The sequence below is a fragment of the Sparassis crispa genome, assembly GCF_003851025.1.
Source record: "Sparassis crispa DNA, contig_000001F, whole genome shotgun sequence".
Lineage (NCBI taxonomy): Eukaryota > Fungi > Basidiomycota > Agaricomycetes > Polyporales > Sparassidaceae > Sparassis > Sparassis crispa.
The window spans coordinates 105,882-132,616 of record NW_020939748.1 but is presented as its reverse complement, the minus strand read 5'-3'; the positions used below and the strand labels follow the sequence as shown (position 1 = coordinate 132,616).

The following is a 26,735-nucleotide window of genomic DNA, read 5'->3' as shown; positions in this document are numbered from 1 at the left end:
GTCAGCCCCTGTACTGTATACTTTGGAGAATGATATGAGGCTCGAGGTGACGTCTCAACCCATGAAGAAAGGCTACTAGGCAAAGTTGCATTTTGTCATCGATTATCGGATATTACGCATTGGACTGCAACCGAATGCCAGACGTAATGAAACCGCGACAAGGGTACTGTAACCGGCACTACTCTGAAAGGAAGACAAAAGCAACGAGGACCTTCGGAAGACTAACGAAACAGTGTGAATACCTCAGCATTCCGCAGCGCCGAATAAATACAATGCCCTTTATGGACAACGTGAGCAGACATATGTCATAAACTACAGATAATTTCGCCAGTAAACCCAGCGTTTCAAATCTCCGGAAAACGCAACATAGAGTTCCCAATAAAATATGTCAATCACCAGAAAAGTAGAGACCATGCACGAACTAGTTCAAAATCAACTTCGCTGCTCACAGTGCGAAGACAATAAAAAAATCCGGGTCCATGGACTCGACGAAGGCCGATTTCTACCAGTCTTTGAATTGGGTCCTATACTCGCACGGCAGCATCACACGACCCACACCTCGGGCGCCTCGTCTGTCCCAACCTCCCAAGGACCCGAGGAATACCGGTGCATATACACAGGGATGATCCTCACTCGTCCCTTGTGCTTGCCAGCCCGATCCCGACGCCCCACCTTGGTTGCCTCAGGCAGACTGCGTAAAATCGCCAGTATGGATGTGTGCGGCTCGAAGAGCGGGGCGGGGACCCTGAGAGTGACGACCGCTGCCGCACTGTACTGCAAAATCCGGGCGAGATGCCCGTCAAGAGTATCCCAGTCGAGATCTTCCGGAATAGTCGAAGTTGTGAAAGCATATGGGTTGCACAGGTCGATTACGACGTTGCGCAAGTGTGCGTGTGAGTGCCGCTGCTCTCCATTACCGTCGTCAGGTAATGGGTATGTGAGCTGGCACAGAACGGCACAGACGCAGCGCAGGGGCATGCAGCAGTTCAGTAAGATATCTTTGATATGCAGGATCTCCAGATTCACGTTGCGCGACAAGTCGATGCTCCCCGGCTTGCATTCGAACCGAGCGATATCGTCATCGAGGGACAGTACGAGATGTCGCAGTGCACCTCCGCAGGTGTGCATGAGGTCACGCAGCATCGACCAGACTACGCCCCCCCACAGCTGCACTTTGAGAGTGGATAACCGGGAGAGGTCCAAGGGACCACGGTTCATATGCCACCCAAGAGGGGGGAGCTCGCTCCCGAAGGGAGAAAACCTGCCTCCATTGTGCGCCCAGGATACTTCAGATACTAATGGACGGATGCTAGCGGGAATCCGAGGCTGGGGCGTATTGTTTGGAAACAGCGAGAGATTAGACATGTTCAGCGTCGACAATCTCGGGAACGCCAAGAGGAACGTGTCGAATTCTATGCGATCGAACTCGCAGTCGGCCATGAAGTTGAGGCGGGTGACGCTGAAGTAGGGCCCTGCGTCCCTCAGCCTAGGAGGAATAGCCTGCAACGGTGGCTCATTGCCCTCTCCCTGCCATGAGTGTCCGACGTCTGTCCTCCACCACTGTACCGTCACACAACCGAGCGCACCCAGGCGCTCCAGGAGCCGCAGCATCCCAGTGTCCAGTAATGACATCCGTTGGCCTGTCCCGCGCATGCTGAGCTTGTGGACATGGTGTACGAGACCGATGGACTCATTGAGTACGTGTAGTAGGGACGGAATGTCGATATTTCTGAGAGAGATGGAGTGGAAGAGGTGGTGTCGCACAGTGGGAACCCATGCGCGGCAGGTGAGGCTGCAAGCTTTCAGTGCCGAACGATCCGACCAGAGGTGGTCAAGAATGTGGTCCTGCATCTCCGGGGGAAAGAGGGGGTGACCATTCGTGGAGTCGTCCATGGACGGTGGAGTAGCCATCGGTGGGACGGCGGGGTTGTGACACGGATTGAGCCGACAAACTTTGTACGGACACCAGGAGAGCCGAATTTATGATCAAGGTTTCCCTACAGCCCATGATAAGATCTAGGAGCACTGGCGTGTTGAGGACGGCGAACCGACTCACCTTCTGCCGGTGATCTAACTTTATGAGATCGTATATTCCCGCACTTCAAAGTAAATGTCTTCGAGAAACAGCTCCACACCGAAGGTAAAGATGATCGAGACCTAGTACTAGTAGGCGACGATATAGCTGGACAGAGCGTCCCTAGTGACTAGCAGTACTTCGGCGATAGAATCGTTGCTGATTTGAGTTGAGAGGCAGAGTTGCGGAGTAGCCGGGCCGCCGGATTGGTCGCCGTATCGCTCGCGCTATTGCTGTAGATCTCGATCGTTCCTCTACAGCTTTGCGACCGGCAGTCATGTATACAGTAAGTCCAAGGGAAGTTCAAGAGTACTTGTACGAATACTAAATCTCACCGAGAGCGTATCAGTTGGGCGATATTAGCTGGCAACAGACGTGATGTTCTATATACGCAAGACATGTGCGCTGGCCGAGGCCTTGCACCTCGAGTTTGGACGGCAGTGCCGTGTCGGCATTTAAGAAAACTGATGCTTTTGCGAAGGTTTTCCACCTTCATGCTGATACTGTGTGCACTGCATGCCAAGCCTGGTAGTGAATAATCCATCATTAGGTACACTGAAGATAGCGTATTCACTAGCTGGCCTGGCGTCCAGGAGCGTACATCTTTCTCTATCTCAGGAGAAACATGCTGAACTTTCTCCAAACCGCATTTCCGTTTATCGTTCGGATATATAGAGGCCCATGATTGGCGACGACAGGCATGGACAACTTGTTGAACGAGACACTACTCCAGGCATTCGTCCGCATCTCCCTCTCCGAGCACTCCTCGCAACCGCGCGGTGAACAAGAGATGGCGCGAGCTCGTCGCCGCCACCAATATATCTTCCTTCTCCCGCCTACTGTTTCACCTCTACATTGATGTCATTGATTACCCCGTGTTTCACCGGATGCACAACGACATTATTCGCATTCTCATCGCGTTCGACAGAGGCGTACGTCGCAAACTAGGAGCGGCTGATTGGACAGCCTATTCCAAATCGTGTACTGTTCTACACTGAGTGTTGTATATTCATAGATTGTATCATGAAACGCCGTCACACATTCAAGGTCCTACCTACAGAGGTACCCTCTATTTGTGTTCCTTGGCATATCGTGACTTTCAACCTCGCTGAATCATATCGGGTGCAATACTAGTGCAAGATACTCGCCTGCTCCAGGGCCAGCAGGTTGAGGTGAGCCGTCCGCACTTGACAAATGTGCCATAACTTTGAACAGGTGTTCGCTGTCTCTTCATTATCTGGCACACGTGTCAGAGCAAGCAGTTTACGACGAACAACCTCATCGCATTTAGTATTTGACACGTCGGTCGGGGGCATCAGAAATCTCAGTGACCTATACAGCATATCGTAGATAAGGTTATCACGACTCTGGCCGACGAGCTCCCGACGCTTGCAATCTGATCAAGATGTTCTAACGAGATGGTGAATGCTCTGAACCTCCAGCTGAGCCTGTCGATGATTACCTAGATGGACTCACTTGAAGTTGGGCAGCGTTCTGCGACTCTGAGCGCTTCAACTTGAACGGAAGGCCACGTGTACTGTACACGAGAAGCCTGAGGTCTTCTCTGGATCGCACCTTTCTCCAGCCACAAACGTCAGGATGGCATCGCTGGCCACCATTAATGATTTTCCAAACGAACTCATTTTCAAGGTAATCACGCAACTCCCCGTAGCAGCACTCATCGCGGCGCGCAAGGTTAGCCAGAGATGGCGCGAGCTCATTGCCGTCGCCCGCATTACCCCGTCTCGCCGTCGGCTCCTCGAGCTCTATAAAGACGCTATAGATTCTCCTACCTTCCTTGCAATGCGCGGCGAAATCATACCCCATCTCACTGATTTCGATAGAGAGGCATACGTCGCCGACATCGAGTCCCAGGTTGGACGAACCCTTCCTGACGACTTTCGCACCTGGCTTCTGGAATGGCCTGCGCGTGCCGTGATCGGGTTGTATTGGCCAGGGCTACCTGTCGAGTATAGTGACGAAGGGTCCCCGTCCAGTGCTGTTGGTCGCTATCCCCTCGCGAATAGAGCAGTTGGGAAGCTCGCCTTCATTCCAATTCGGATCGGCCCAAGCGGTCGCCACGCACACCTACGCGCGCAATTCGCGGAGTCTGCCGATATACGCGACTGGGCGTGCTTCGTTGAGCTACATTGGTGTTTAGACGCAGGGTCAAGCTACCCGCGCACCCTGTGGTACTTCCTTGCTGGGCAGGGCTTGGGCGAGAAGTTGGTGGGGCAAGTGCGCCCGGAGGGTTCTTTAGAAGAGATTCCTTTTGATATTGTAGATTTCGATGCTGCTGCGAAGGACTGGATTGGCTTCCTGAGCGGGGAGTTAGAAGGTTATCATAGGTGCTGATCGGGCACGACAAAATAGGTAGTATCGGCATAGTCGGGTACGCCATTCCTGTCTCTTTCAATGTTCTTTCAATTGACAGCGTTCTGATTCAGAGTGTGAAACATTTCGATATTGGATTTTGTCTATAACACCAGCATCACTGGAACCGGGAAAGAATCACAGAGCGTCACATCAGTCACAACCCATCCGGAAGACTTGGGTACTGCATAATGCACCAGCAACATTTCTACCATTTGTAACGCTTACATGACCTAGCCAAAAATTGTAAGGCAATACACAGGTGATTGAAATTGCAGCCCATATTGTTTCTGGCTCACAATGGAGGTAAAATATTTTGCCGGAATGGGATCCACGTCACCGCGATACTCTGCGTGACACACTGTGACATTTTGTGATAGCCGTGACACGGGGCTCCAAATCTATCTCATCTCAAGAGACTCTCGACCAACTTCCAGGCATGTTCGGAGCTTCAGCCTCACTCGCGGGCTGCTTTCGTTAAATACGTCTCCATCTGACGACCGCACTGGGCTGAGTCGAGGTGTGTTCCTCGGAGCCTACCCGTTGAAATTTGTTTTGTCAGCATAGTCCTGCTGTCGGCATAAAAGACGCGAACTCTGCGCTGATTTCCTTCGCCGCTTCAGCGATGGCCTTCATCTGTTGACGATTTTACTCTACAGTGCGCTCGTAAGTATGAGGCAAGTAACCCTGTATCTCTACCCGGAAGTGTGTTCTTACCGACACTGCGTCGAAAAGAGGTACGTGTTCTCGCTCCAGTTAGTAGTACTCTACAGTGTGCTCGTAAGTATGAGGCAAGTAGCCTTGTATCTCTATCAGGAAGTGGGTTCTCACTGACACTGCGTCGTCGAAGAGAGGTAGGTGTTCTCGGTCCGGTTAGTTATGCGGTGCGTTTTGTATTTTGTATTCTCTCGTGAACTGTGAAGTGTCACCTTGCTGACACTGCGTCATTGAAAACAGGCAGGTGTGCGCGCTCCAGTTATTGGTATGTGGTGTGTTTCGTTTGAGTTGTGTCGCTTGATTCGAATTCGGGTGCGTCATTAATTAACCTGCTGTTCAGCTTAATTCCTCAAGTTGCAGCTGCAGCCATTTGAAGGCTTGCGTGCAACGGGCGGCGCTCAGGTGAGCCATGATAGGGCATGCATGTGGGGCTGCAGAGAATTCTGGATGCATCGAGAATTGTCGGTAGTGTTGTGAAATGTTCTAGCACTGCTTAGTCTAGTTTTACTATGTAAATGGTTTGAATGCATATGTTGGAAAGATTTCTGTGCAAGATGTGTGCATCTTCCCGGAACATGAGGAATCCAATTACCATCTATATGTCAGTCGAAACCGTGACATATATTTTTCTGCATCTAGATCTGACTGTGTTTATAATGCCCTGCGACTAATGCTGTTGTTATATTGGATTATGTCGTTGGGCAATTGCTCAGCCATATAACCCATCGTAGCGCTGGCTGTAACAGTTACAGGCGTTATGTAGAATACACTCGTTATAACTGTGTTATGGAATCTTCCCGGATTCAGTGATGAGCTTGAGTATCTGCCTTAATCTTTATCTAGAGCCGGTGAGTAAGGAATCATCTCTGAATACCGATGTGCATCCAATGAGTGAATGCATCGTCTCAATGCTGCAGATTTTGATTGCCACTGTGCGGAGAATATACCCCATTGAAGTAGATGAAGGACTCGAGTAGCACGCAGGCGACCACAACGCAAGTCTATATTATGTATCGCTGTACCCGCATAGACATTTCTAGGCTATGCCATCGGTCTCAAGTCCATTGGAGCCACTTCGAGGACTACTGGCTGAGCACGAGACTGCCGATGCACGAGGGATCGAGTGGGTACATGGGCAACGTCTTCCCACTTTGGGCGCATTTTGACTTGTGGTTATTCTTGCGCTTACTACTGCTTTTACTACTCAGTGAAAAGGTCAGACTGCTTGAGCGATTCGTCCATCAGGTTCAAGTCGAGCGAGTGAAGGTATGTCGGCGTGCTCCAAATTTGGATCCCATTGATGTATTCTCAAGAATGACGAGTCGTTAACCAAAGCCTAGGTACAGATGACTTCAAAACCAACCGACATTGGGCAGTGACATACATGCCAATACCACATAACTTGTCTTGCCCGATATCATCCAGACCGGTGCCTACGCTGATTTTCTAGTGTATAAGTTCTCCCCTCAGGAAGCCAATCCAGTCCTTCGCAACGGCAGCGCGATTCTCATCATGGAAAAGAACCAGATGTATCGGTTCCGCTGAATGCACTTGCCCTACCAACCTCTCGCCTGCGCCCCGCCCAGCAAAGACGTACCGCAAGCTCGCCTTTGTATTGGGGTTCCGGTACAACTCCAACATGTACACCGGATCGCGTGGATCGATAGAATCACCGACCCATATACCTATCATTCCAATCGCCTGCGATACATTCCCGAGGAAATAGCGACCGACAGCACTGTATCGCGGCGACCTCTCGCGTCTGTACTTGACAGGTAGCCCAGCCCAGTACAACCCTACCACGGCACGCGCAGGCCATTCAAGAAGCCAGGTGCGAAAAGCGTCTGGAAGGGTTCGTCGAGCCTTGGACTCGAGCGTGGCGACGTACGCACCTCTATCGAATCCGGTGAGATGGCGTATGATTTCGTGGCGCATTGCCAGGTCATGACGAGCTTGTGGATTTGCGGCAAAGTTTCAACCTGGTGAGTTGATGCACAAAAGGTGCGCACAAGTACTGCGATCCGGTGAAAGCAGAAAACATACGTTCCACGTGCCGTACACGTTACAGTGGCCTCGAAGAACTCGCACCGAACGTCCAGCTGACCTCCGACAATTGCAAGCTCAGGTTCAGAGTATATATTGCGCCAGACAGTGAAGAGACAGGTATAATCTGTCCCAAGCTACATTGGTAACCAGGTCATGCAATGTCAACCCTCTCTTTCAGAGATCGGAATCTAATGTACAGATCTATTTCGTGTTGGGTCAGTACACGTCCGGAGAGAAAGCGAATTTAATACTAACGATGAACTACATCTCCTGTGATATTGCCACTCCTCCCTCATACTCGCATAACGGACCAGACCAGCGTGTATTTTCCAGGCCTATTATCCGCTGTCGGTAAGATATTCGTCCCACTCGCTGGATCTAATCGGGCGTCCACTTGTACCATCCCCTCCCCAAAAACTCCTTCCCACAGCTCCACCCAGCTCTGCGGAGAGTGGCAGAAATACTGTTTCTTTCGAGAGCTCTCCTCATCCAGTGCGCATGGGGTCGGCATCCCCGCGTGCGCGCCGAAGATGACGGAGCCGGGAACGGGCGAGAGGAGAGCCCCGAGTGAGTGTGCGAGCTGCGCCTGCTGAGACTCGCCGAAGAGGTGGAAGAACGAGGAGGCGTGGATCGCGGACACGCGTCCGTGCAGGGGTGCAAGAGAAGTGAGGGAGGAGAGCGCTGGAGCAGGAGTTTCTGCAGGGGTTCGCAGTGGGGGTGATACAGGAAGGAATGCTTCGTCCAAGGCGTCGCCGCGGAGGAAGGGCACAGGGAATTTTTCTTGCGTAGAGTTAAATAATGAGTGACCAAGGTTCCAGAATTCTGCCGTGACCTATATGAGATAGGTGTGGAGCAGAGAGAGACCATTGTCTAACCTTGCTCAAGATCAGATGCAATCACATTCTCAATGGGAAAACCGTCGGCCACAGCTTTCCTCACGTCGTTCCCGACTTCGTCGTCGAGGAACAAATTCTCTTAAGTGCTTCCCAATTCCTTGGTAAGTTGGCACTCACAACAGCACCCGATGTCGAGGAAGATCGCGTCCTTGCGTTCCCGCCCGAGCTTCAACAGATGTTCATACTTGGGCATGCGCGAGATCTTGAGCCTGCAGAGACATGGATCGTGCCACGTTCTAGACTATTGTCTTGGGGAAATACCACATACTTGAGAAACGTGAAGCGACGGATGCATGCATACGGGAAGACCTGCGCTTATTCAAATGTTCAATGTTCAATGTTGCGTTCCACCGCAAGATTAGAGTGGAAGCACGACGATCGCTCCGAATGACCACATACCGCAAATGCCAGTGCTTGGACCAGGATAATATGTGCCTTTAGCATACCTTCATCCTGGATATCCGTCTGCGACTTGAAGAAAGCGAGCTCTTCATCGCTGAGGGAGTAGTAGCTTTCCTCTGCTCGCTGAAACTCGCGAATTGCATCCAAATCACCGCTGAGTAGAACCGGATTGGTCGTGGTCATCGTTCTCTGGATACGGATATTCTCAGCGACAGAATTAACTAACGAGTGACTTCGAAAGCTCCGCGGCAGGACGGCGGCTAATTTGAGTATCTCGGACCGCAATAAGTGTTGGCCCGAGTAGGTTACCCAGGTCTTCAATGCAACGTTGCTTCGGTAGTTCAGACGCTCACCGTCGACCTCTATGTCCACTGTAGACGACTTTCCCAACGAGCTCCTGTTCGACGTCTTCACCCACCTCCCTCTTTCAGCACTCATCGCAGCCCGTACGGTAAACAAGAGATGGCGAGAGCTCATTGCCGTCACCCCCGTTTCCCCTTCCCGCCGCAGACTCCTCGATCTCTACATAGATGCCATTATCGAAATGCGACTAGCAACGGGGCGACCCACTCAGGGTCGAAACGGCAAAGCCGGGTAAGCGCAGCGGGCACGGCAGAGGGGCAGACAAACCGGAGAGATACCTGTCAGTGACGCGACAGTCAACGGATGCACCAGGAGTACAATTCTCTCATTCATACCTGTCAGTGACACGATGGTCACTGCAGGTGCTGTAAGTACGAGTGAATACAAGAGGAAGGGAGTACGTACACGGATGCACCAGGAGTACAATTCTCTGGGGCATCCGGCGAGCGAACGTATGGTATATAAGCCAATCAACACTACCTAATCTAGCTAGCGGTAGAGCCGAGGCGTTGAGTAGTTACGAGAGAAAATAGTAAAGCCGAACCAAAGGTATAACACACGTTCAACGAACGTGCTTCAGCAACTCCTCGGACTCCGGATTTCAACACTCCCCCTCAAACCTTCGAGAGTCCCATTGACGAAGCAAAGTGTTTGCTCTTCATCGAAGGCAAGGCCTTCGTCAGGATGTCTGCAGTCATGTCCTCGGTAGGACAGTACGAGAGGTTGATCTTGCCATCTGCAATGGCGTAGCGAATGAAATGAAAACGGATGTCGATATGTTTCGTTCGTGCATGAAAATGATCATCTTTTGAAAGTGCGATGGCGGACTGATTGTCGGAGCGAAGAGGAATGGGGTGTTCAGGATCACCGAATAATTCAATAACGAATGAGCGAAGCCACAGTGCTTCTTTGCTGGTGTGCGTGAGTGCGACGTACTCAGCTTCGGTTGTCGACAAGGTGACGAGATCTTGACGCTTTGAAGACCATGAGACGGCACCACCGTTGAGCATGAAAACATAGCCGGAAACAGCGCGGCGTCCCTCCGTGCTCATACCATCAGCGTCAGAGTAGCCAACAATGTCATTGTCTTCCGAGCTGCCGAGAACAAGCCATAGGTCCGCGGTACCTTTGAGGTACTGGTAAACACGCTTGAGAGCGTTCCAGTGCACGATGCCCGGGTTCTGACCAAATTGGGTGAGCTGTCTGACGGTGAAAGTAATGTCAGGATGGGTAGCGACGCAGACGTACTGTAGTGCTCCGAGTGCCTCGAGGTATGGCTTGTCGCGCATGATGGCATACTCCGCGGTGGTCACAGGGCACTGGTCGACAGATAGGTGGGCATGGGTATCCATAGGCTGGGAGAGTGGCTTTGCATCAGCAAAATCGTAGCGAGCAATTATCGACTCGATATACGCGTGCTGCGACAGCGCGACAGTGTGCTTCTCGAGATTACGCCATCGGTAATTTCCAGTTTCGATCGGATCATATCCTTGAGGTGAAGTAGGTTGGCTAGGAGAGAGCAAACAAGAGTCATGTTATTGACATGAAGGAATATGATGGAGATTTCGCCATCTGGGTGGCGACGGTAGAAAACGGCATGATCGTGCTCGAGGCGAATGAGTTTGAAGCTTTCAAGAATTTTGCGGAGTTGAATGTACCAGCGTTGGCCCAACTGCTTCAGTCTGTAGATCACAACGAGCAATAGTAGTAGTTGTCCAGGGGATATCCCGTCGAGTTCGATATCTGGTGGCGGCCGCATATAGATTTTCTCATCATCACGCAACTTGCCGTAGAGGTAAGCGCTCTTGACATTGACTTGGTGGGCGTACCAGCCATTGCGCGCGGCGACAGAGAGAATAACGCGCATGGATGCGAGTTTGCATACCGCGGCGAAGGTGTCATCAGAGAAATAATCGATGCCTTTGACTTGCGTGAATCCTTGGGGGACTAAGCACGCGCGATAACCTGTGACCTCTCCGCGTGCATCACGCTTGGTGCGAAAAACCCATTTCGACCCAACGACGTTGTGACCTGATGAACGCGGCAGTGTGTCCACGTATACCCAGCTCTTTCTCGACTCTAGGCGACGAATCTCATCACGCATCGCCTCTTGCCATTTCGGCCAGTCTGGACGATGCTTTGCCTCAGCAACAGAGTGAGGATCAAACCCTAGGGAATCCGATGCAGCGGTGCCTATGGAGTACTGTGCTATTACGACCAATCCGGCCAGTCACGCGTCCGAACGGGGTTGGCCTGGCCGGAATCCTAGGCATGTCCTATGTCACGGGTGTAGTGGCCGGATTGGGTACCCAGACTGTGACTTGGCCAGCTGGCCGGTCACCCCGTCAGTTTTCCCTCCCCAGCGGCTGGCTTGGCCGGCTGGCCGCAATGTGTCCACCGTCCGCTGTCACGACTGTTCCGGCCGGGTGGCCGGATCGTTACAAGGCTGTCCGTTGTCATACCCCCGGCCGGATTGGTCGTAATGGCACAGTATGCGACCACCTCGCATTCTTTGTCGTTGTCAATGCTGATGTCCGTGAGGGAACCTTCAGCTCAGCCAGAAGCAATTTTGCACAATTTCGCACTCGGCTTTTGCTCACGCTTGCCCGCGACAATATCAGGATCAACAGGCTTGTGAATTTCGCTGGGTTCGAGTGACGGGGATTTTCCAGGTTCAGAATCAGGCCGAGGTCGTTTAGAAGGACGTGGAACAGTGTCGGAAACTTGAATGGTAGGTCCTATATCGATATCGTGCTCCTTCTCGACACGTGGAGAGTCTGTGCTGAAAATGACATTTCTCTCAACAGAAATCTTTTTCTCCTTGGGCCAATAAATGTGGCATCCATTCGAGGTAGAATCGGGACCGATCCAGTGCACTTCGCGGCTGCGCGCATCGAGCTTCGAGTTTGTATCTACCTTGACAAACACAACTGACCCCCATTCATGCAGATTTGAGACATCCGGAGTGCGGCCAAAACGGACTTCAAAAGGGGATTTTCCCTGCAGTGTGCGGCGAGCCGTGCGGTTATGGACATAAACAATGTAAGCAAGAGCTTCACCCCATAGCCACTTCGGAAGACCGGACCCAGCAAGCGCGGCGCACACACCATCAAAAACGGTTAGGTGTGTGCATTCTGCTACACTGTTATGTTCTGGTGTATCATGAACAGTCAACTTTCGAACAGTACCGACATGCTCAAGATGCGCATCCATATTGGCAGACAGGAACTCGCCGCCACGATCAGATTGCAGGATCTTGGTGCGCACACCGTGCTGTGTGTGCAGGCGCGCTTCGAAACTGACATATTTTCCAAATGCTTCAGATTTCACGTGCATAAGCGGCATTTCGAGCCAGCGAGTCGCATCGTCTATGAGGGTAAGACAATACTTGCAGCGATCAATGGTAAACACTGACGCGGGCCCCCACACATCCATATGAAGATGTTCGCTGAACTTCTCTGCCAACGGTGATTGACGTACCGCGGCAATGGGGGCGCGGTGTGCCTTTGCAACAAGGCATGTCCTACATTCGGTCTCATCGGCACGTTGAGGATCAAGAGTGATGTCAGCGATGCGATCATGATGAAGCATGGCTTTGAGGTATGCATAGTTGACATGGCCGAGCCACTTATGAATTTCGAAAAGCGATAACTCGACAGCTGACGCCAGGGATGTAGAGTCATAAAAAATGCGATAAAGATTGTCCTCGCGTGGAATGCTCGCAATGACATCATTTTCCCTGTTTGAAATCGTCAATGTGCCTTCATGGCCTAGCCAGGCAAACCTGGCCTCATCAAGAAGGCCTAATGAGATAAGTGTGGCGTGCATAGCAGGTGCGTGCAGAACCCCTTTTAGCCGAATATGCCTGCCACCATTTATGGCAGGAAGATGCATTAGCAGGTCACCCACACCATGCGAGTGGAAGATCTCCGAGTTTGCAGCACGAATCCGATGTGGCACAGTGGTGCGGAAGTTCGACAGCCGATCAAGATGCGACGTCATGTGGCGCGATGCACCAGTGTCAAAAATGTCGACTCGATGACCGGATTTGGCCACTCCGGCGAAGGCATGGTAAGTCTCCGAGATCTGGACTTCATCTTGGGCTGCGAGGTCAGCGCAGTCAATCACAATCTCCTCGAAAGGAGCAGAGAACACCATGGAAGCACTCCAGGCTTCCTCAATATGCGCGGACGAGATGGACTGTGCAGCGACAGTCGATGCAGAAGTATCCTTTGCATTGTCCTTCGGCTTCCCATCTGCCTTGGGCTTTGTATCAGCGGAACCAGAGCTGCTCGCAGCAGCCTCCGATTTTCTCTTTGAGCACTGATAATACTGCTTCTTCGATGGGCAGTCGGGTGCACGATGCCCCTTCCTGCCACACTTGTAGCAGGTAAGATCATCGTCTGATTTCGGCACATTTCCTTTGCTTGAGCTGTTGCCACGACCTCTATAACGATGATGGCCACGCCCTCAGCCTCCTCCACGACTGCCAGTGACAGCAGCACCAGCTGTTGCGGTCTTATCACTAGACTTTAACACCGAGCGGGAATCAGCCTCTGCACGAAGAGCGGTAATTATTTCCGTTGATGTGATGACCTTACGAGCGGCACCGGGCGCAAGCGTCGAATTGAAAATGTCGACGGCGGTGGTGATTGCAGTGACGGTGGGTGCGAATGAACGAGGGATAGATGTGGTAATCACATTGATGTAAGTACGGTCCTCGATCTTGACATTCATCTCCGACAGCTTCTCCTTGAGCTTGGCAAGCTGTTCTAAGTGCTGATGGACCTTACGGTCATCAGAGCACCTAAGTGAGAAAAGTTTTGCCTCCGTCCAGGCCTCGGATGCAGCGGTCGAAGTTCCGAATTCAACCTTCAAGCCAGTCATGACTTCATGTACCTTCTCGACATTCAGGTACTTCTTGAACAGTGAGTCATGGAACTTCCCAGTTATCGCGTTAAGCATCTGCTTATTAAGCTTCAGCTCCGCATCAGACATCGGGTCAGCAGCACGATCAAGAAGCTCATCAGCATCGCAACCACTGGTGGCATGCTTGATGTGGCCCAACCAAATCCGATAATTGGATCCATCAGCGGCCAGCTTCGGGACATCAGAAAATTCCTCGACAATGGTGGTGGTCATGACACGGGGTAGATGGTGAGGGATAGGCACAATAGGCTGTAGAGATGGTGCACGGGAGCTTGACAGTGACGAAGAGGGTGATAGTGGCAATAGAATATTGACGGAGTCAGGGGAGAAGAGTGTGCTGTCAATACGCGAGAGGTGTGCAAAGGGTAACGGAGCAGAATATGGAACAAGATCACGTAGGTCAGAAACTTCGTGACCCTGTTGCTGTAGAAGACGACGAGAGGTGAACGAGTAAGAACTGTGTTCAACGGTAACAGTTTGCTGATAATGGAAGCAGTGCTTCACCATAAAATTCAGGGTGTGCACATGATGTAAGGGAGACTCCTCAGCCGATAACGGCGGGGCTCATAACCTATCGAAATGTGACTAGCAATGGGGCGACCCACTCAGGGTCGAAACGGCAAAGCCGGGTAAGTGCAGCGGGCACGGCGGAGGGGCAGACAAACCGGAGAGATACCTGTCAGTGACGCGACAGTCAACGGATGCACCAGGAGTACAATTCTCTCATTCATACCTGTCAGTGACATGATGGTCACTGCAGGTGCTGTAAGTACGAGTGAATACAAGAGGAAGGGAGTACGTACACGGATGCACCAGGAGTACAATTCTCTGGGGCATCTGGCGAGCGAACGTATGGTATATAAGCCAATCAACACTACCTAATCTAGCTAGCGGTAGAGCCGAGGCGTTGAGTAGTTACGAGAGAAAATAGTAAAGCTGAACCAAAGGTATAACACACGTTCAACGAACGTGCTTCAGCAACTCCTCGGATTCTGGATTTCAACAGCCATCGCCTCGCCTTCCTTCCTCGCGATGCGTGCCCAGATCATTCCCAATCTCAGCCCCTTCGATAGAGAGGCATATGTTGCCTGCCTCGAGCGGCAGACAGGACAGCGTCTATCAGAGGACTTCTGCACGTGGGTCCTCGAATGGCCTGCATGGGTGGTGATCAGTTGGTTCTGGCCCGGGCTACCGTACTCATCAAGGGGTGGAGGGTCGCTGGTGGGGGGTTATTACCCCCTGATAAAATGAATGGTAGAGAGGTATGAGCTGTACAAAAAGGAGGGCTCTAGCGACTGGCACATTCAGGTTTCAGCCGATGATTATGCCACACCTTTGAAGGACCCCCGACAATTGGGGAGGATCCCTGAGCTGATTTTGGACAAATTTTGGACTTTTGAGAGCGCCATCCCTGATTTTTCACGGACAAATCAGGGGGTCAACCCGTGGATGGCCTGAGGTTTTTCATGGACAGACGTACCAGACATCATGGATGTCTGATCCCCCTCTGGACAAAGTTCGACCCCGGCCGAACCTATCTACGTATGAGGCCGGCACTGGGGCGGAAGGGGGCTCGGACTTGCTACTGCCTTCAAAGGCTCTCTAGGTGCTGTCTGGTCGCACAGACACGCCGCTTTGAAGTTTGTAGTTGACATCTCAGCAGCCTCACATAAGTGCCTTCCTGAAGATGGAAACTCGCTAAGAACAGTAGAAGGTGCTTACCTTATGATGTCACTATCGTAGTAGCCTTGAATTATGTCTCAAGTAATAGACAGAATGTGTTACACAAAGGAGCATGCTCATTCCTTCATTCTCGCAGCTCGGAAAGCGGTTCTGAAATTTGGAGCCTCCTGAGGCCTGATCTGGGAGCCCAGACATTTCTGTGATGAATGGATGCCTGGTCCAAAACCCGGACAAATTTGACCTCCGAGGGCCGGAGGCCTGGTTTTTTGTGGACATTTCAGGCCAGAAATTGGCTTCTGCTAACAGACATTTTGGGCTCCTCAGGATCACCAGTAGCTGGCAGAACAATGCATAAACCTCTATAACTGTAGGCCGGTCGTGTTGCATACATCCCTGTAACTGTAGTACGGTGTTTATGCATGTCCCTCACATAGGTCCATCCTGTTTTGGACACCTTGGTTATGCATCCTGTTATGCATAGAGATGAACAATTATGCATCCCTCTCTTTCCCACCCTATGGTTTGTTTTTGGACGACCGCGCCTCTTGTGCACCCTCCAGATTATTCCCTAATTTTCCGAGGCTTGGGTAGATCCCCCTCCCTCATGTAGATCTCACGGCCCTGCTGTTGAAGCATTGAGCAACCTCTTCGACGCTTCTTTTCATTGTTCCTGGCACGTCAATCTTCAGATTTCAAATTGCCCCTGGATCACTGCCTCTGTGCCTACACAGCTCCACTCCCGCCCTTATCCCATCATTCTTGGTTGGCTGCAGCGTGGCCTATTAAGGGGGAGAGTGGTGTCTTCCTGTCTTTCAGAACTATTGTCTCTTTCATGGCTGGCAACACCAACTCTCGTCCTTGCAGTGCCGCACCGCATAAAATATAGCAATGTGCGTGAATCCCATGAATAGGTCCTATTACCCTTCCTTACCCCTCCGCATCAGCACAGTATCTGTCTGAGCTCTTCGTTGCTGGCCCTGTGTCGGCCTTCCTTCGCTGCCGCATTGGTGTGTTGCCCCCGCCAGTCATCACCATTATTAGCAATTTCTCGGCTCACTTCTCGCTTGCAGGTACACTCTCCATCATGCCAGAGTCGGTCTTCACGTGCAGGTGGGCGAGGGAAACTTGTATACTATTGGCTGACCAGCCATCGGTTTGCAGGTTCCTTTCTTAATACAGTACCCTGTAGCTGTAGCACGTCCGCCCTGCTTCCGCATGCCCCCTTACACCACGGTATACTCTATGCATCATCGTGTAACATGTATTGCCCGCACGTACCCTCCTGTATGCATATTAAATCTACTATTCAAATATTTGTTGGTCATCATTGTCGTTGTATGCATCACGCCTGCTATGCATTATGGACGGTCCATGATGCATCACATCAGCTTTTATGCATACAAGCGTGCATTATGCACTCTCCTATATGCATTCTTCATTGTGCGCTGAGCATAGTATACTGTATGCATACTTGTGTATCGTGCGCGGTCAGGCACGAGCATGTATTATGTGCCCCGAAATTTGCGATTCCCATTCAAACTGTCATAGCATTAGTGCTTTGTACTATATACTAATCCACCTCATCTTCTACCTCCAGCCATTCCGGCACATCCTTCCACGCTCGTTCACAAATGCTGCTCATGGCTCGGCGTATTTCAGCCTGGCAATATGCATATGCGACGGAGCCCTCTCAGCTGTGGTTCCCACTTTTGTATAACAATGGCCCAGGTAGCTGGGCAAGGTGTTGTTCACTACTCACCAGTTCTTGTCAATTGTCAAAGTTATTGTTAACAACAGTCTGAGAGGATTGTAATACAATAACAACTTGTACAAAACAAGTTGCACTCAGCCAGGCTTGAACCCTAGTCTTTCGGACACATAATTACATAAGCACATGCCGCACACACAATCTACCAACTGCTCCATTGGGCCATGCATTTTTTTCAGCCTCAATTCTATATAAGGCTACTGCCTTCTCTAATATACATATTAGAATCTTTTGTAATAACTACTATATCCTGTTGTTACTGTGGCTTCTAAGAGTTATTTGCCTACATTTTTCTATTTATTTCACTCTTCTAATAGCTTTATTACATCTATAAATTTTGATATTACAGTTTTAATCTTATTTAAATATTTACTGAACTAAAAAAGAAATGCTTAATATTAGGCATTCAAAGACTTATTAACAGGGACATCAATCACTGTTAGAAGCCACAGTAACAACAGGATATAGTAGTTATTACAAAAGATTCTAATATGTATATTAGAGAAGGCAGTAGCCTTATATAGAATTGAGGCTGAAAAAAATGCATGGCCCAATGGAGCAGTTGGTAGATTGTGTGTGCGGCATGTGCTTATGTAATTATGTGTCCGAAAGACTAGGGTTCAAGCCTGGCTGAGTGCAACTTGTTTTGTACAAGTTGTTATTGTATTACAATCCTCTCAGACTGTTGTTAACAATAACTTTGACAATTGACAAGAACTGGTGAGTAGTGAACAACACCTTTTCCAGCTACCTGCAGTATTGTTATACAATACTGGCCACCACTGGTGGCCCTCTTCATGTTCGGGTGACCTTCCGACATTCCTTTCTGCTTGGTCAAGCCACCAAGACGCTATCCACTCTTGGAATTCGAGGATACGGTGCATCTCCTCTTCCAGCAACTGACATTCTTCTGTCCACCTATGGGCTCGCACTCTTGCCTTACACCACTCTATTCAAAGACCTAAGAGTTGCAGTATTAGGAGAATCCATTAATTGACAATCTGCATCACTTACTGTCTTGCGTGTCTCCTACACTGCCTTCACCGGCTCCAGGAGCCATCCAAATCTAAGCCAATGTTCGTCTACCTTCGCTCTCCTGAGATAATGGTTCAGTCATCCTGCGTACGTCCGTAGTATTGAGCAGTCGCAGCTCAGATTGCCAGCCGACCTTGTTGAGAGACTGAGCAAGAGCTACAAGGGCCGAGAAGGTTGTCCGGTATCACGTGGCATCCGCGTTCACCTTGTCCTCGACAGTTTGGATGGTGGTCCTTGCACAGGTGTTCTGTCGCTGTCCACACATGAAGCGATCCTTGTAAATGTACATGTGGGAGCAGAGCTGCAGATGTCACTGAAGGTTATTCAGGATGTCATTTGCGAGCACATAGCGAAGTCGCCATTCGACTTCCATCAGAGCAGGACTACAAGCCATCGTGCCTTGAATGGCACTTGGCAGAAGTAGTGGCATTTCTTGCACAGAAAAAGGAGTCTCTCGGGAGGCAGCTGCGCGCGCACGCAGCACGTCGACACTTGGCATGTACAACCTCTGTATCTCGTACCAAGCCTCAATCTTCCGCTGCAGGACATTGCATCTCTCCTGGATCTTAGCTCGCTGGAGCTCAGTTGTGTGTTGACCTAGAGCCGCGGCATCGACTTGAAGACGTCATCTGAAGCTCCTTGTAGTAGAATTGCACTATTCATTACATTGAAAGGTAAAACTTACTGTTGTTCTTCAAGATCAAGGCCGTTATTGATCATCATACTCGCTGACACCTGTTCATGCATGGCGATGTCTCGTCCCTCACTTAAATTTGCAGCTTCTTCCTCGGCAAGCTGAAGGTGAACGCCGGCCAGAGTGACAGCTGGAGGAGATGACACAATGACAGTCAGTAGCTGTACAATGTAAAGCAATGATATGACTAGGCCGAGTGATGACGAATGGATTTGGGGAGGCCAAATCATTCTCCCAAGCTTCCACCATGTCCTTCTATCCTTCTGCCGAGGATTCTGCGGTCATAACGGCATTGAAGTCATGAAAAGTGCAGACGTGTTCACAGCGCTCTTGAACCGCCGTCTTGACCTTCGCTAAAAATGTAGATGCTAACGATATGATATAAGCAAGTTGTGCTTTGAGAAAATATGCGATTACTCACCAAGGTTGCTTACTTTGCGCCAGTTGCTGTTGCCAAATGCATCATTCAAGATATCACGGCGGGAACCCGGTCCCATTTCCTTTGTGCTGGAGGCATACGGGTTGTGTGTGGCATGTCCCCACTCAACCCCTTCGCCATCCGTCTGAGCAACCCATGGCAGAAGGTTAAAAGAGTATGCAACGTGGCACGATTCTTGATGAGCAGGAAGATGGAACTTAGGAATGATGAACGTAAAACTGCGATTGAGGAGGTTGGAAGACATCCTGTAGTGCTTGAACCGGGTCCAAATATTCTTTGACCACTGACATGCAATGTCGTAGGATGCGACAATGTCAATCATCTCGAACGGGCTGTGCTGGCGAACAGTAGACCAAAATATATAATCCATGTTGACATATCTATGAAACCTGGGTCAGTTCAGCGTTGACTTTTGGCATACCAAGACATACCGCTCCCCCTTCTGTAGATCGCTGACCGAGCACGGTCTCTTCATATCATGTCATGCGCAATCGACTGTCCCAATGCCACTGGCAGCGGTACTTTGATGGGCACCTTTCATGCTCGCAAGCTTCAGAGCATCGTGGTTATTGCATGTGCTGATTTCGTCTGAGAATGCCTTGTCGTATGTACGAAGATGCTCCTTGTATGCCTTCTCCTCAACGAAATACGCATATCCGTGGTTGAGGCCAGGGTCGACCTGATCAGAGGATACTTTTTTGCATTTAAGCCGGAAGTTGGCATCAATAGATAGGAATAATCTGTAGAGCTAGCTTCATAACTGTGAATTCATGCTCTACCACTGTACAAATGTGGCTTACCTCTTATCCTTCGGCACGTCAGCCCAATCCACGGGCAAATTCTTGCCAGGGTGCGGACATGCAGGGCACAGTACCGCATAGCTACCAGGAAGCGTGGCCGCAACACCGCCAGGGTCATGTCCACGTCCTGAACATTTGAGCATCTTCAGATGTCGCCATTCGCACATCATCCTCATGAAAGCAGGATAACGATCCTACGTAGGATAGCACATCAATTCAAAATTCAAAACACATACACCCAGGAATAAGCCATACCTTCGGCGGATTTACACCGGTGTTGTCTGTACGTCGAGCTAGAGCAGTATAAAATTCATAACCTGATATCTTGAACTGTGCAGAGATGAGATGGAATGTTTCCAGAAGGTGGAACGTGGCTGCAGTCTTCGGATCCACTGAAGTGGCAGGGAGCATACGATTGCGAAGTAATTGAGTCGGGTGGAACTGCGTGATCTCGCATCCACAGAAGTCCAGTCCGATTTCATGAATACCGGAAATGTCCACAACAACGAAGTCATCGCTGAAAGCTCGAATGGGATTTGGGCATTGATCCCCGGGTGCATGTCCAAGTTGCAGGCGCAAGCCTAAATTCTTGAGTGTCTCGCGGCGAAAATGAGTGTCAGTCCAAGCCTATCAAAATATCCGGATGAGTGAAAAGTATCTATCGAACAAGCAACTGCATAACTGTGTACCTTCAGTCGGTGGAAGGGGCTTTGAGCATGCCTATTCACAGTACACGTCGTACAGTAGAGCCGCAAATCTTGACAGTCTTCACAACGTATAGTGGCTTGATTAGTTTGGCAAGCAGGGCGAAGCTCGTCCGTGTAGCTGCATCTTCCTTCAAGACAGATGAGTTCTGCTAGCCAATTATCAATCTTGGGTACCCATTGCAGCAGAGGGTTATCCTACATCATCATTTAATCCACGCTAGACGTGCAGTGAGAAATACTCACAGCAGCAGTGCGCTTCCGAGCTTGGCCTTCAACTTCATCAAGCTCAATGTTGTGGATGTATTTGACGTCAAGGTCCGAGTATCGATCTCGCCATGTACTGCTGTCCACGATGGAGTCCACATTTGACATGTCTCCATGTTCGACTGAACCTGAGACAGCGGAGGCACGACTGTGATCATCAACAGTGTCTAGGAAGGATGTGCGAGTAGTGACTTTGCCATTTCCCAGGAATGAGTATGTGATATGGCGCTGAAAAACAGACGGCTGCGCAGTGCGACGAGGCAAATCTTCATCCTGGCTGGGGCGAGATGACCTGTAGACCTTGATGCGGGCACCACCGCGTCTGGCACGCTTGGATGAGTGAAACATCACTGGAGAGGGAATTGCACGGGCTCAATTGCATGGGCTCCAATCGGTCGCAATGGTGGAACAGCAACAATGGCAATGCAGGACGGCTGCACGGATAACTGTGATGTGCCCGCTGAATAACACCATCAGGAATTCATGTAGAATTTGCGCACGCTCCTAATTCGTCGTGATTGCAGACTGAAGTGGGTGCATCAATCTCTCATGCAGGAGCAGGAAATGCACATAAAATAACAGAATTTCTTCGGCGGTGCATCTGGGCACCACTAATCCTTCGTTTGAAATTCATGCACAAATCGGCGGACATATCTGACACGAAGCCAATGGAAAGGATGGACTTTCTCGCACGAAGTCCACGTGCGAAATCACCAGTGGAGCGCAGCGGGCTCTTGGAGCACACATTCGATAATTTTTTTTCCTGTCAATGTCAGTTAACGAAGAAGGCAGTGCGGCCAGTCCCTGCTCAATCAGCACCCTTCATAACTGTCAGAAAATACTGACATCTTACAACCATGAATCACAGCAGCAACTCACAGTGACAAGCACAAATGTGGACATCATGAGACAATTGCATTGGAAGAGCGTATGAACAAAATACATTACAATACAGAGAAACATACATGTACATCTAAAACACGTAGCCACCAACGAAATCCCATCAAATAACACCACACACATCTGGACAGACATAAGATAAGCAAACATTACATTTCTTAACAGTGAGACTCACCCACAACGATACATTGCAAAGTCTAATGAAAGTGACAATAAGAAGGACGGAGCGACGACGATGGAAGAAACAATAATGATGGGCAGGATAGAGGGGAAATGTACCATGATGAACACAGCAGTATGCCAACTACGTAAGAGGAAGGTGCGGCGACATCAGGAATAGGAAGATATGGCAACGACGAGGTAGATGACAGGACAGGAAGCTACGCCGACCATAAGAGAAATGAGAACAACGACGGAGGGCAAAGAACGATGGCAGAGGGAAACGGAGGGCAAAGAATGATGATGGAGGGTAAAGAATGATGATGGAGGGCAAGCACGATGACGACGGAGGGCAAGAATTGAGGGCAAGCATGACGACGATTGAGGGCAAGAACGAAGGGTAAGAATGACGATGACGGAGGGTAAGGACGACAATGGAGGGTAAGGACGAGGGAGAGGTAAGAACGACGATAGGCAGTTAGAATGATGATGACGGACAGTAAGAGTGACGACGATGACAGAAAGAACGACGACAACGGAAGGTAAGAATGATGACGACGGAGGGTAAGAACGACGACGACGGAGGGTAAGAATGACGACAGCGGAGGGGAAGAGTGATGATGGCAGAGGGGAAGAGTGATGACGAGGTGAGCAGGGACGATGGCAAGCTGGGCCAGAATGACGATGAAGAGGGTAAAGAATGACGATGGGGCAACCAGAGGAATGACGAAAAGATAACTCTGGAGGAGAGAAGGACGAAACAGGCCAGTCTTATATACACACCTGGGATAATTGAGACTCCGCCATCGGATCAAGGTGCTCCGGGACAACCTGACTCCTGGCGTTTGAGTGAGGAGCCAATCAGCCTGTGGATAAGTGTCCTGCTGAGTGACTGGGAGGTAGTGCAAACATGTCATCAGCGCCTGAAATATGCAAGGGAAGCCTAAGTATACATACAAAGCTAGTAGGGCGAGCATACAGCAACATATATATTGCACCAAAATGTCGTGGTGGAGTGCTGTCGAAGAGTTATGCGCATGGCATTGAGTTGAGCGTGGGTGAACTTCAAGTTACTGTACAGTGTACTACGCTCAGTTCGTACTAAGGCGGCATCAATGTACAGTGTTCATATGCTGCCACGGTAACTTGCCCGCTTCTAGGCTTCTCATATACTCGACCTCACCCTTCTGAACGATCTCGAGCTCCCTTGCCAGGGTACAAATTATTTTCGCCCCCAGTCCAATGCGACATCGTGTCCAGTAGTGACTCTGCCGTCCTCCCAACTCGCACCATGCAGGTCTACCCATGCTCTCGTGCGCACAGTCAATTCTCTCTTCATAGCCAGTATCTGATCTTGTATGTTCTCCTTCTCATCCCAGATTTCCAACCTCTGTCTCCCTGCCTCTACCAACAGTGTAAACTGTCGACTGCCGAGTGCTCTTGTCAAGCATCTACGTTCAAGCTCGCTGACCTGGCCCAACTTGAGGTGAGCCTCCTCTGAGACATTCGGATGTTCATGCTCAGTCGAGGGACTACCCTTCGACTCCTTCTGAAGGCCAGTGGGATTGAAGGTGTAGGGTGGGGCCCACAAACCGAGGTCAATGGCAGTCTGCTGTCTACCTCCAACGATGGAAGGCTTGTGTGCATGTTCGAGGAGGTCGGGTGGGAGAGAAATCCCAGGTGCTGGAAAAAAGGGGCTAGGATGATCTCCATTTTGTCGTGTATATGCTCGCTGATTCTGTTCACTCCGCACTCTTTCTTCTCTGCATTATGAGTTAATGTTGTGTGTACGCGACTGATTGATTATCTTACAGCTTCTTCGCGTTATATCTGGCTCTGGCAGCTCGACGTCCTTCGCTTTGGGCAGCTGCTGTGAGATATATTGCGCAATGACCCATGACATCTACGATGAAGTAGAGGGGAGAAGAGAAGACAGTAAGTATGGGCGCACACTGCGCGCTGTCTTAATCACTTCGTTAACACCGCAGGGATTTGCGAAACATGAGATTTATTACACGCAACACCAGCAGACAAGACACCGCGGGCCAAATCTGGCCCATACAAAGACATAGTGGTCTACCAAGAAATACGATGATACATCAGATACAGCGCCAAGAGCCCACCCAACCCCGACGGTGGTGATCTCATGGTAACAGTGCGATGGTCCTCGCAGCGATGGCCGCGTGGAAGATCTGGAAGCCATTCTCCCGGGAGGAGACGCACTCATGGCACGTGTTCGGCACTGCGGAGACGAGCGGCGAGACACTGGCCCTATAGGTACACAATGTCTCGGTGAGTCTCAAGAGCATTGTGTAACGTGACATGCAACTGACCAGCCTTGAAAGACACCAACTTCCCATCTGCGAGTAACAACATACCATCTACCTGGGAGCACTGGCAGCGGCTGGTTGGCCATCGCCAGGGCACCCTCAATGGCTACCTGAAGTGCCTCTGGGTCATTAAGGGGCTCAGGTATGTTGGGTTGACCCAACCCAGGAACAGGAGCTCCGGCTGGACCAGCTGTGGGGCCAGCCATGGTGGCAGTGGGGGCAGCAACAGCAGGAACAATGGCGGCAGTAGGAGCAGCGGTGATGACAAGGGGGCCAGCAGCAGCAATTATGGCAGCAACAGGAGTCGCGGTCACAGCGGCAACTGCGGTAGCAATAGCTGCAGGGCTGTCAATAGCATGAGTAGCACCAAGGCCACCGGCGATGGCAGGAGGAGGCCCGTCAGGGCCTTTCGCACCTGCACCAGCTACATCAGCATGAACTCCTATTTTAGCAAGGTTCATCAGTTGCTGTGTCTGTCGGGCATAGTACTTACTATCTGCATAGTGATGTCAGTCAGTCTCCTCACATTCTGGGGGCTGAGGACTTACTGGCTCACACATCCTCTACAGCCTCATTGGCAATGAGCTGCTGGATGACCATATGCCACGCTTCATCTGCAAATGAACTGGTAAGTTTTGAGGACTGTATTTGCGATGCGAAGACTCATCAAAGTCGTGGCCAGTGATGAGAGTAAGTGCCTGGAACAGATCCTCCAGCGAGAATGTGAGGGGCGGAACCTGCGGGGGGGGGCTCCGCCACACATGTTCTGACGAGCGGTCATACTGCTTAGATGGATGAGAACAATGGAAGGAGATGAGAATGAGCTTGGGTGGATCAGGCAAGCTTCAGTGCCTCTTATATGGAGTATGAGGCAACAGACATCGTGCCACGGGACTCATCAAACTGCTGACGCATACTGACAGGGTGCTTCTTAACATGACCTGCAAGAGAACCCACCCGCTCAACATGGTACTAGGTACGTGCTTCAATTGGGCGATGGACTCCCGAGCACTCACTCAAATAATCATTAATAGGTCGGGAGCTTGTTCTCAACTGTCCCGTGCTCTTCGAAGTTCCCAGTCATGCCACAGAAGTCTTGGGCCACTGAGGCTGAGACGGTGCTCCTCACCTCCCTGCGACCGTCATTTCTCGAGCACCAAAAGTGTCGCACCCTCACCAAATTCTGGGCCTCCCTGAACACCGAATTTTTCCAGCGATTTCCTGAGCGTGTTAAGCTCTTTGGCCCCGACATCTCGGATAGCATGTTATCTGAGGAGCAACGGACCGCGCTCGGGGAAGCAATCAAAAAGTGGCAGAGCGTAAGTAATACTGTAATATCTCAGTCCGACGACAATATATGCTAAAGTCTTCGCAGCAATTGAAAACATGGTTCAATTGGCGCCGCCCTAACAATGCTCGGAAGGTCGCTCGCATCACCCCAATCACGATGGAGAGCTTAGGTGTGAAGCCCAAGCACCGAGTTCTCAAGGAGTGGGAGGAGTATTCAAGACAGTTCTACAAGGATAGAATAGAGTCTCACGTTAAGGTGGCACTCGAGCGTGAAAAACCGACACGTCACGAATCCCTTAACGTCGTTAACCATGTCACAGATGAACGGTTCAAGCAGGAGGAAGATTGGGTGAGGAAGCAGGTTTTGGATGCGATTGAGGCCAGCAAGAAGCAGTCAGATGAGAAGAGCTGTGGTGGTGATACCGAGAGGTCTCCCCGCCAGTACCAACAGTGAGTGCTAATTTTTTGTTCGGTGGGAGCCTACATTTTTAACAGTACTCACAGGGCAATCAACGACATGCCGATTATCCTGAAGCAGGTATTCAGCGAGCTGGTGGCGGACTCAGGTTGGGACATCACAGTCATAGTGGGAGGACCATGTCCAGATGAAGGAGGCGACATCATCACCATTGCATATGTACTCCCCTTTATCTCAGTGCTCTCATTGGCTAATGCATAATGTATGCATACTTTATGCATAAAATCCCACAGGTCGCATTTCAGAACAACAGAAACTGGTCACACCTTCGGTGACATCCACCCAGGCGTCATGACCAACGTGATGGATGCCTTCATTGAGCATTTGAAGGCCGTATATCATAAGTCACAATCAGATACATACGTTGTTCGGTCTGATACCAAGAATG

At 50.5% G+C, this 26,735-nt stretch overlaps 11 protein-coding genes across 11 annotated transcripts; 4 read left to right on the top strand and 7 right to left on the bottom strand.

Moving 5' to 3' along the window:
* Positions 1-543: 543 nt before the first annotated feature.
* On the bottom strand, positions 544-1,911 carry SCP_0200420 (hypothetical protein; the record flags this gene model as incomplete). The annotated part of the gene is made up of 1 exon (XM_027753957.1): positions 544-1,911. The coding sequence occupies one exon, from the start codon at positions 1,909-1,911 to the stop codon at positions 544-546; it is 1,368 nt and encodes a 455-aa protein (XP_027609758.1).
* Positions 1,912-3,673: 1,762 nt separating this feature from the next.
* SCP_0200410 (hypothetical protein) lies at positions 3,674-4,429 on the top strand (the record flags this gene model as incomplete). Its single annotated transcript, XM_027753956.1, has 1 exon — positions 3,674-4,429. One exon carries the CDS (start codon positions 3,674-3,676, stop codon positions 4,427-4,429), a length of 756 nt encoding a protein of 251 aa, XP_027609757.1.
* An 804-nt stretch (positions 4,430-5,233) lies between these two features.
* SCP_0200400 (hypothetical protein) lies at positions 5,234-5,641 on the top strand (the record flags this gene model as incomplete). The annotated part of the gene is made up of 4 exons (XM_027753955.1): positions 5,234-5,238; positions 5,298-5,331; positions 5,405-5,476; positions 5,531-5,641. 4 exons carry the CDS (start codon positions 5,234-5,236, stop codon positions 5,639-5,641), a joined length of 222 nt encoding a protein of 73 aa, XP_027609756.1.
* A 969-nt stretch (positions 5,642-6,610) lies between these two features.
* Positions 6,611-7,099, bottom strand: SCP_0200390 (hypothetical protein; the record flags this gene model as incomplete). Its single annotated transcript, XM_027753954.1, has 1 exon — positions 6,611-7,099. One exon carries the CDS (start codon positions 7,097-7,099, stop codon positions 6,611-6,613), a length of 489 nt encoding a protein of 162 aa, XP_027609755.1.
* Positions 7,100-7,502: 403 nt separating this feature from the next.
* Positions 7,503-8,691, bottom strand: SCP_0200380 (Methyltransferase ausD; the record flags this gene model as incomplete). Its single annotated transcript, XM_027753953.1, has 5 exons — positions 7,503-8,032; positions 8,086-8,160; positions 8,224-8,315; positions 8,375-8,415; positions 8,506-8,691. 5 exons carry the CDS (start codon positions 8,689-8,691, stop codon positions 7,503-7,505), a joined length of 924 nt encoding a protein of 307 aa, XP_027609754.1.
* Positions 8,692-8,872: 181 nt separating this feature from the next.
* Positions 8,873-9,106, top strand: SCP_0200370 (hypothetical protein; the record flags this gene model as incomplete). The annotated part of the gene is made up of 1 exon (XM_027753952.1): positions 8,873-9,106. One exon carries the CDS (start codon positions 8,873-8,875, stop codon positions 9,104-9,106), a length of 234 nt encoding a protein of 77 aa, XP_027609753.1.
* A 379-nt stretch (positions 9,107-9,485) lies between these two features.
* Positions 9,486-10,975, bottom strand: SCP_0200360 (hypothetical protein; the record flags this gene model as incomplete). Its single annotated transcript, XM_027753951.1, has 3 exons — positions 9,486-10,074; positions 10,120-10,380; positions 10,530-10,975. The coding sequence occupies 3 exons, from the start codon at positions 10,973-10,975 to the stop codon at positions 9,486-9,488; spliced, it is 1,296 nt and encodes a 431-aa protein (XP_027609752.1).
* A 449-nt stretch (positions 10,976-11,424) lies between these two features.
* On the bottom strand, positions 11,425-14,307 carry SCP_0200350 (hypothetical protein; the record flags this gene model as incomplete). The annotated part of the gene is made up of 2 exons (XM_027753950.1): positions 11,425-13,316; positions 13,377-14,307. 2 exons carry the CDS (start codon positions 14,305-14,307, stop codon positions 11,425-11,427), a joined length of 2,823 nt encoding a protein of 940 aa, XP_027609751.1.
* A 4,928-nt stretch (positions 14,308-19,235) lies between these two features.
* SCP_0200340 (hypothetical protein) lies at positions 19,236-19,663 on the bottom strand (the record flags this gene model as incomplete). Its single annotated transcript, XM_027753949.1, has 2 exons — positions 19,236-19,348; positions 19,402-19,663. The coding sequence occupies 2 exons, from the start codon at positions 19,661-19,663 to the stop codon at positions 19,236-19,238; spliced, it is 375 nt and encodes a 124-aa protein (XP_027609750.1).
* Positions 19,664-19,900: 237 nt separating this feature from the next.
* Positions 19,901-25,040, bottom strand: SCP_0200330 (hypothetical protein; the record flags this gene model as incomplete). The annotated part of the gene is made up of 7 exons (XM_027753948.1): positions 19,901-20,159; positions 20,220-20,413; positions 20,475-20,846; positions 20,909-21,121; positions 21,170-21,512; positions 24,473-24,520; positions 24,583-25,040. The coding sequence occupies 7 exons, from the start codon at positions 25,038-25,040 to the stop codon at positions 19,901-19,903; spliced, it is 1,887 nt and encodes a 628-aa protein (XP_027609749.1).
* Positions 25,041-25,661: 621 nt separating this feature from the next.
* SCP_0200320 (hypothetical protein) lies at positions 25,662-26,548 on the top strand (the record flags this gene model as incomplete). The annotated part of the gene is made up of 3 exons (XM_027753947.1): positions 25,662-25,898; positions 25,955-26,319; positions 26,374-26,548. The coding sequence occupies 3 exons, from the start codon at positions 25,662-25,664 to the stop codon at positions 26,546-26,548; spliced, it is 777 nt and encodes a 258-aa protein (XP_027609748.1).
* Positions 26,549-26,735: the final 187 nt, after the last annotated feature.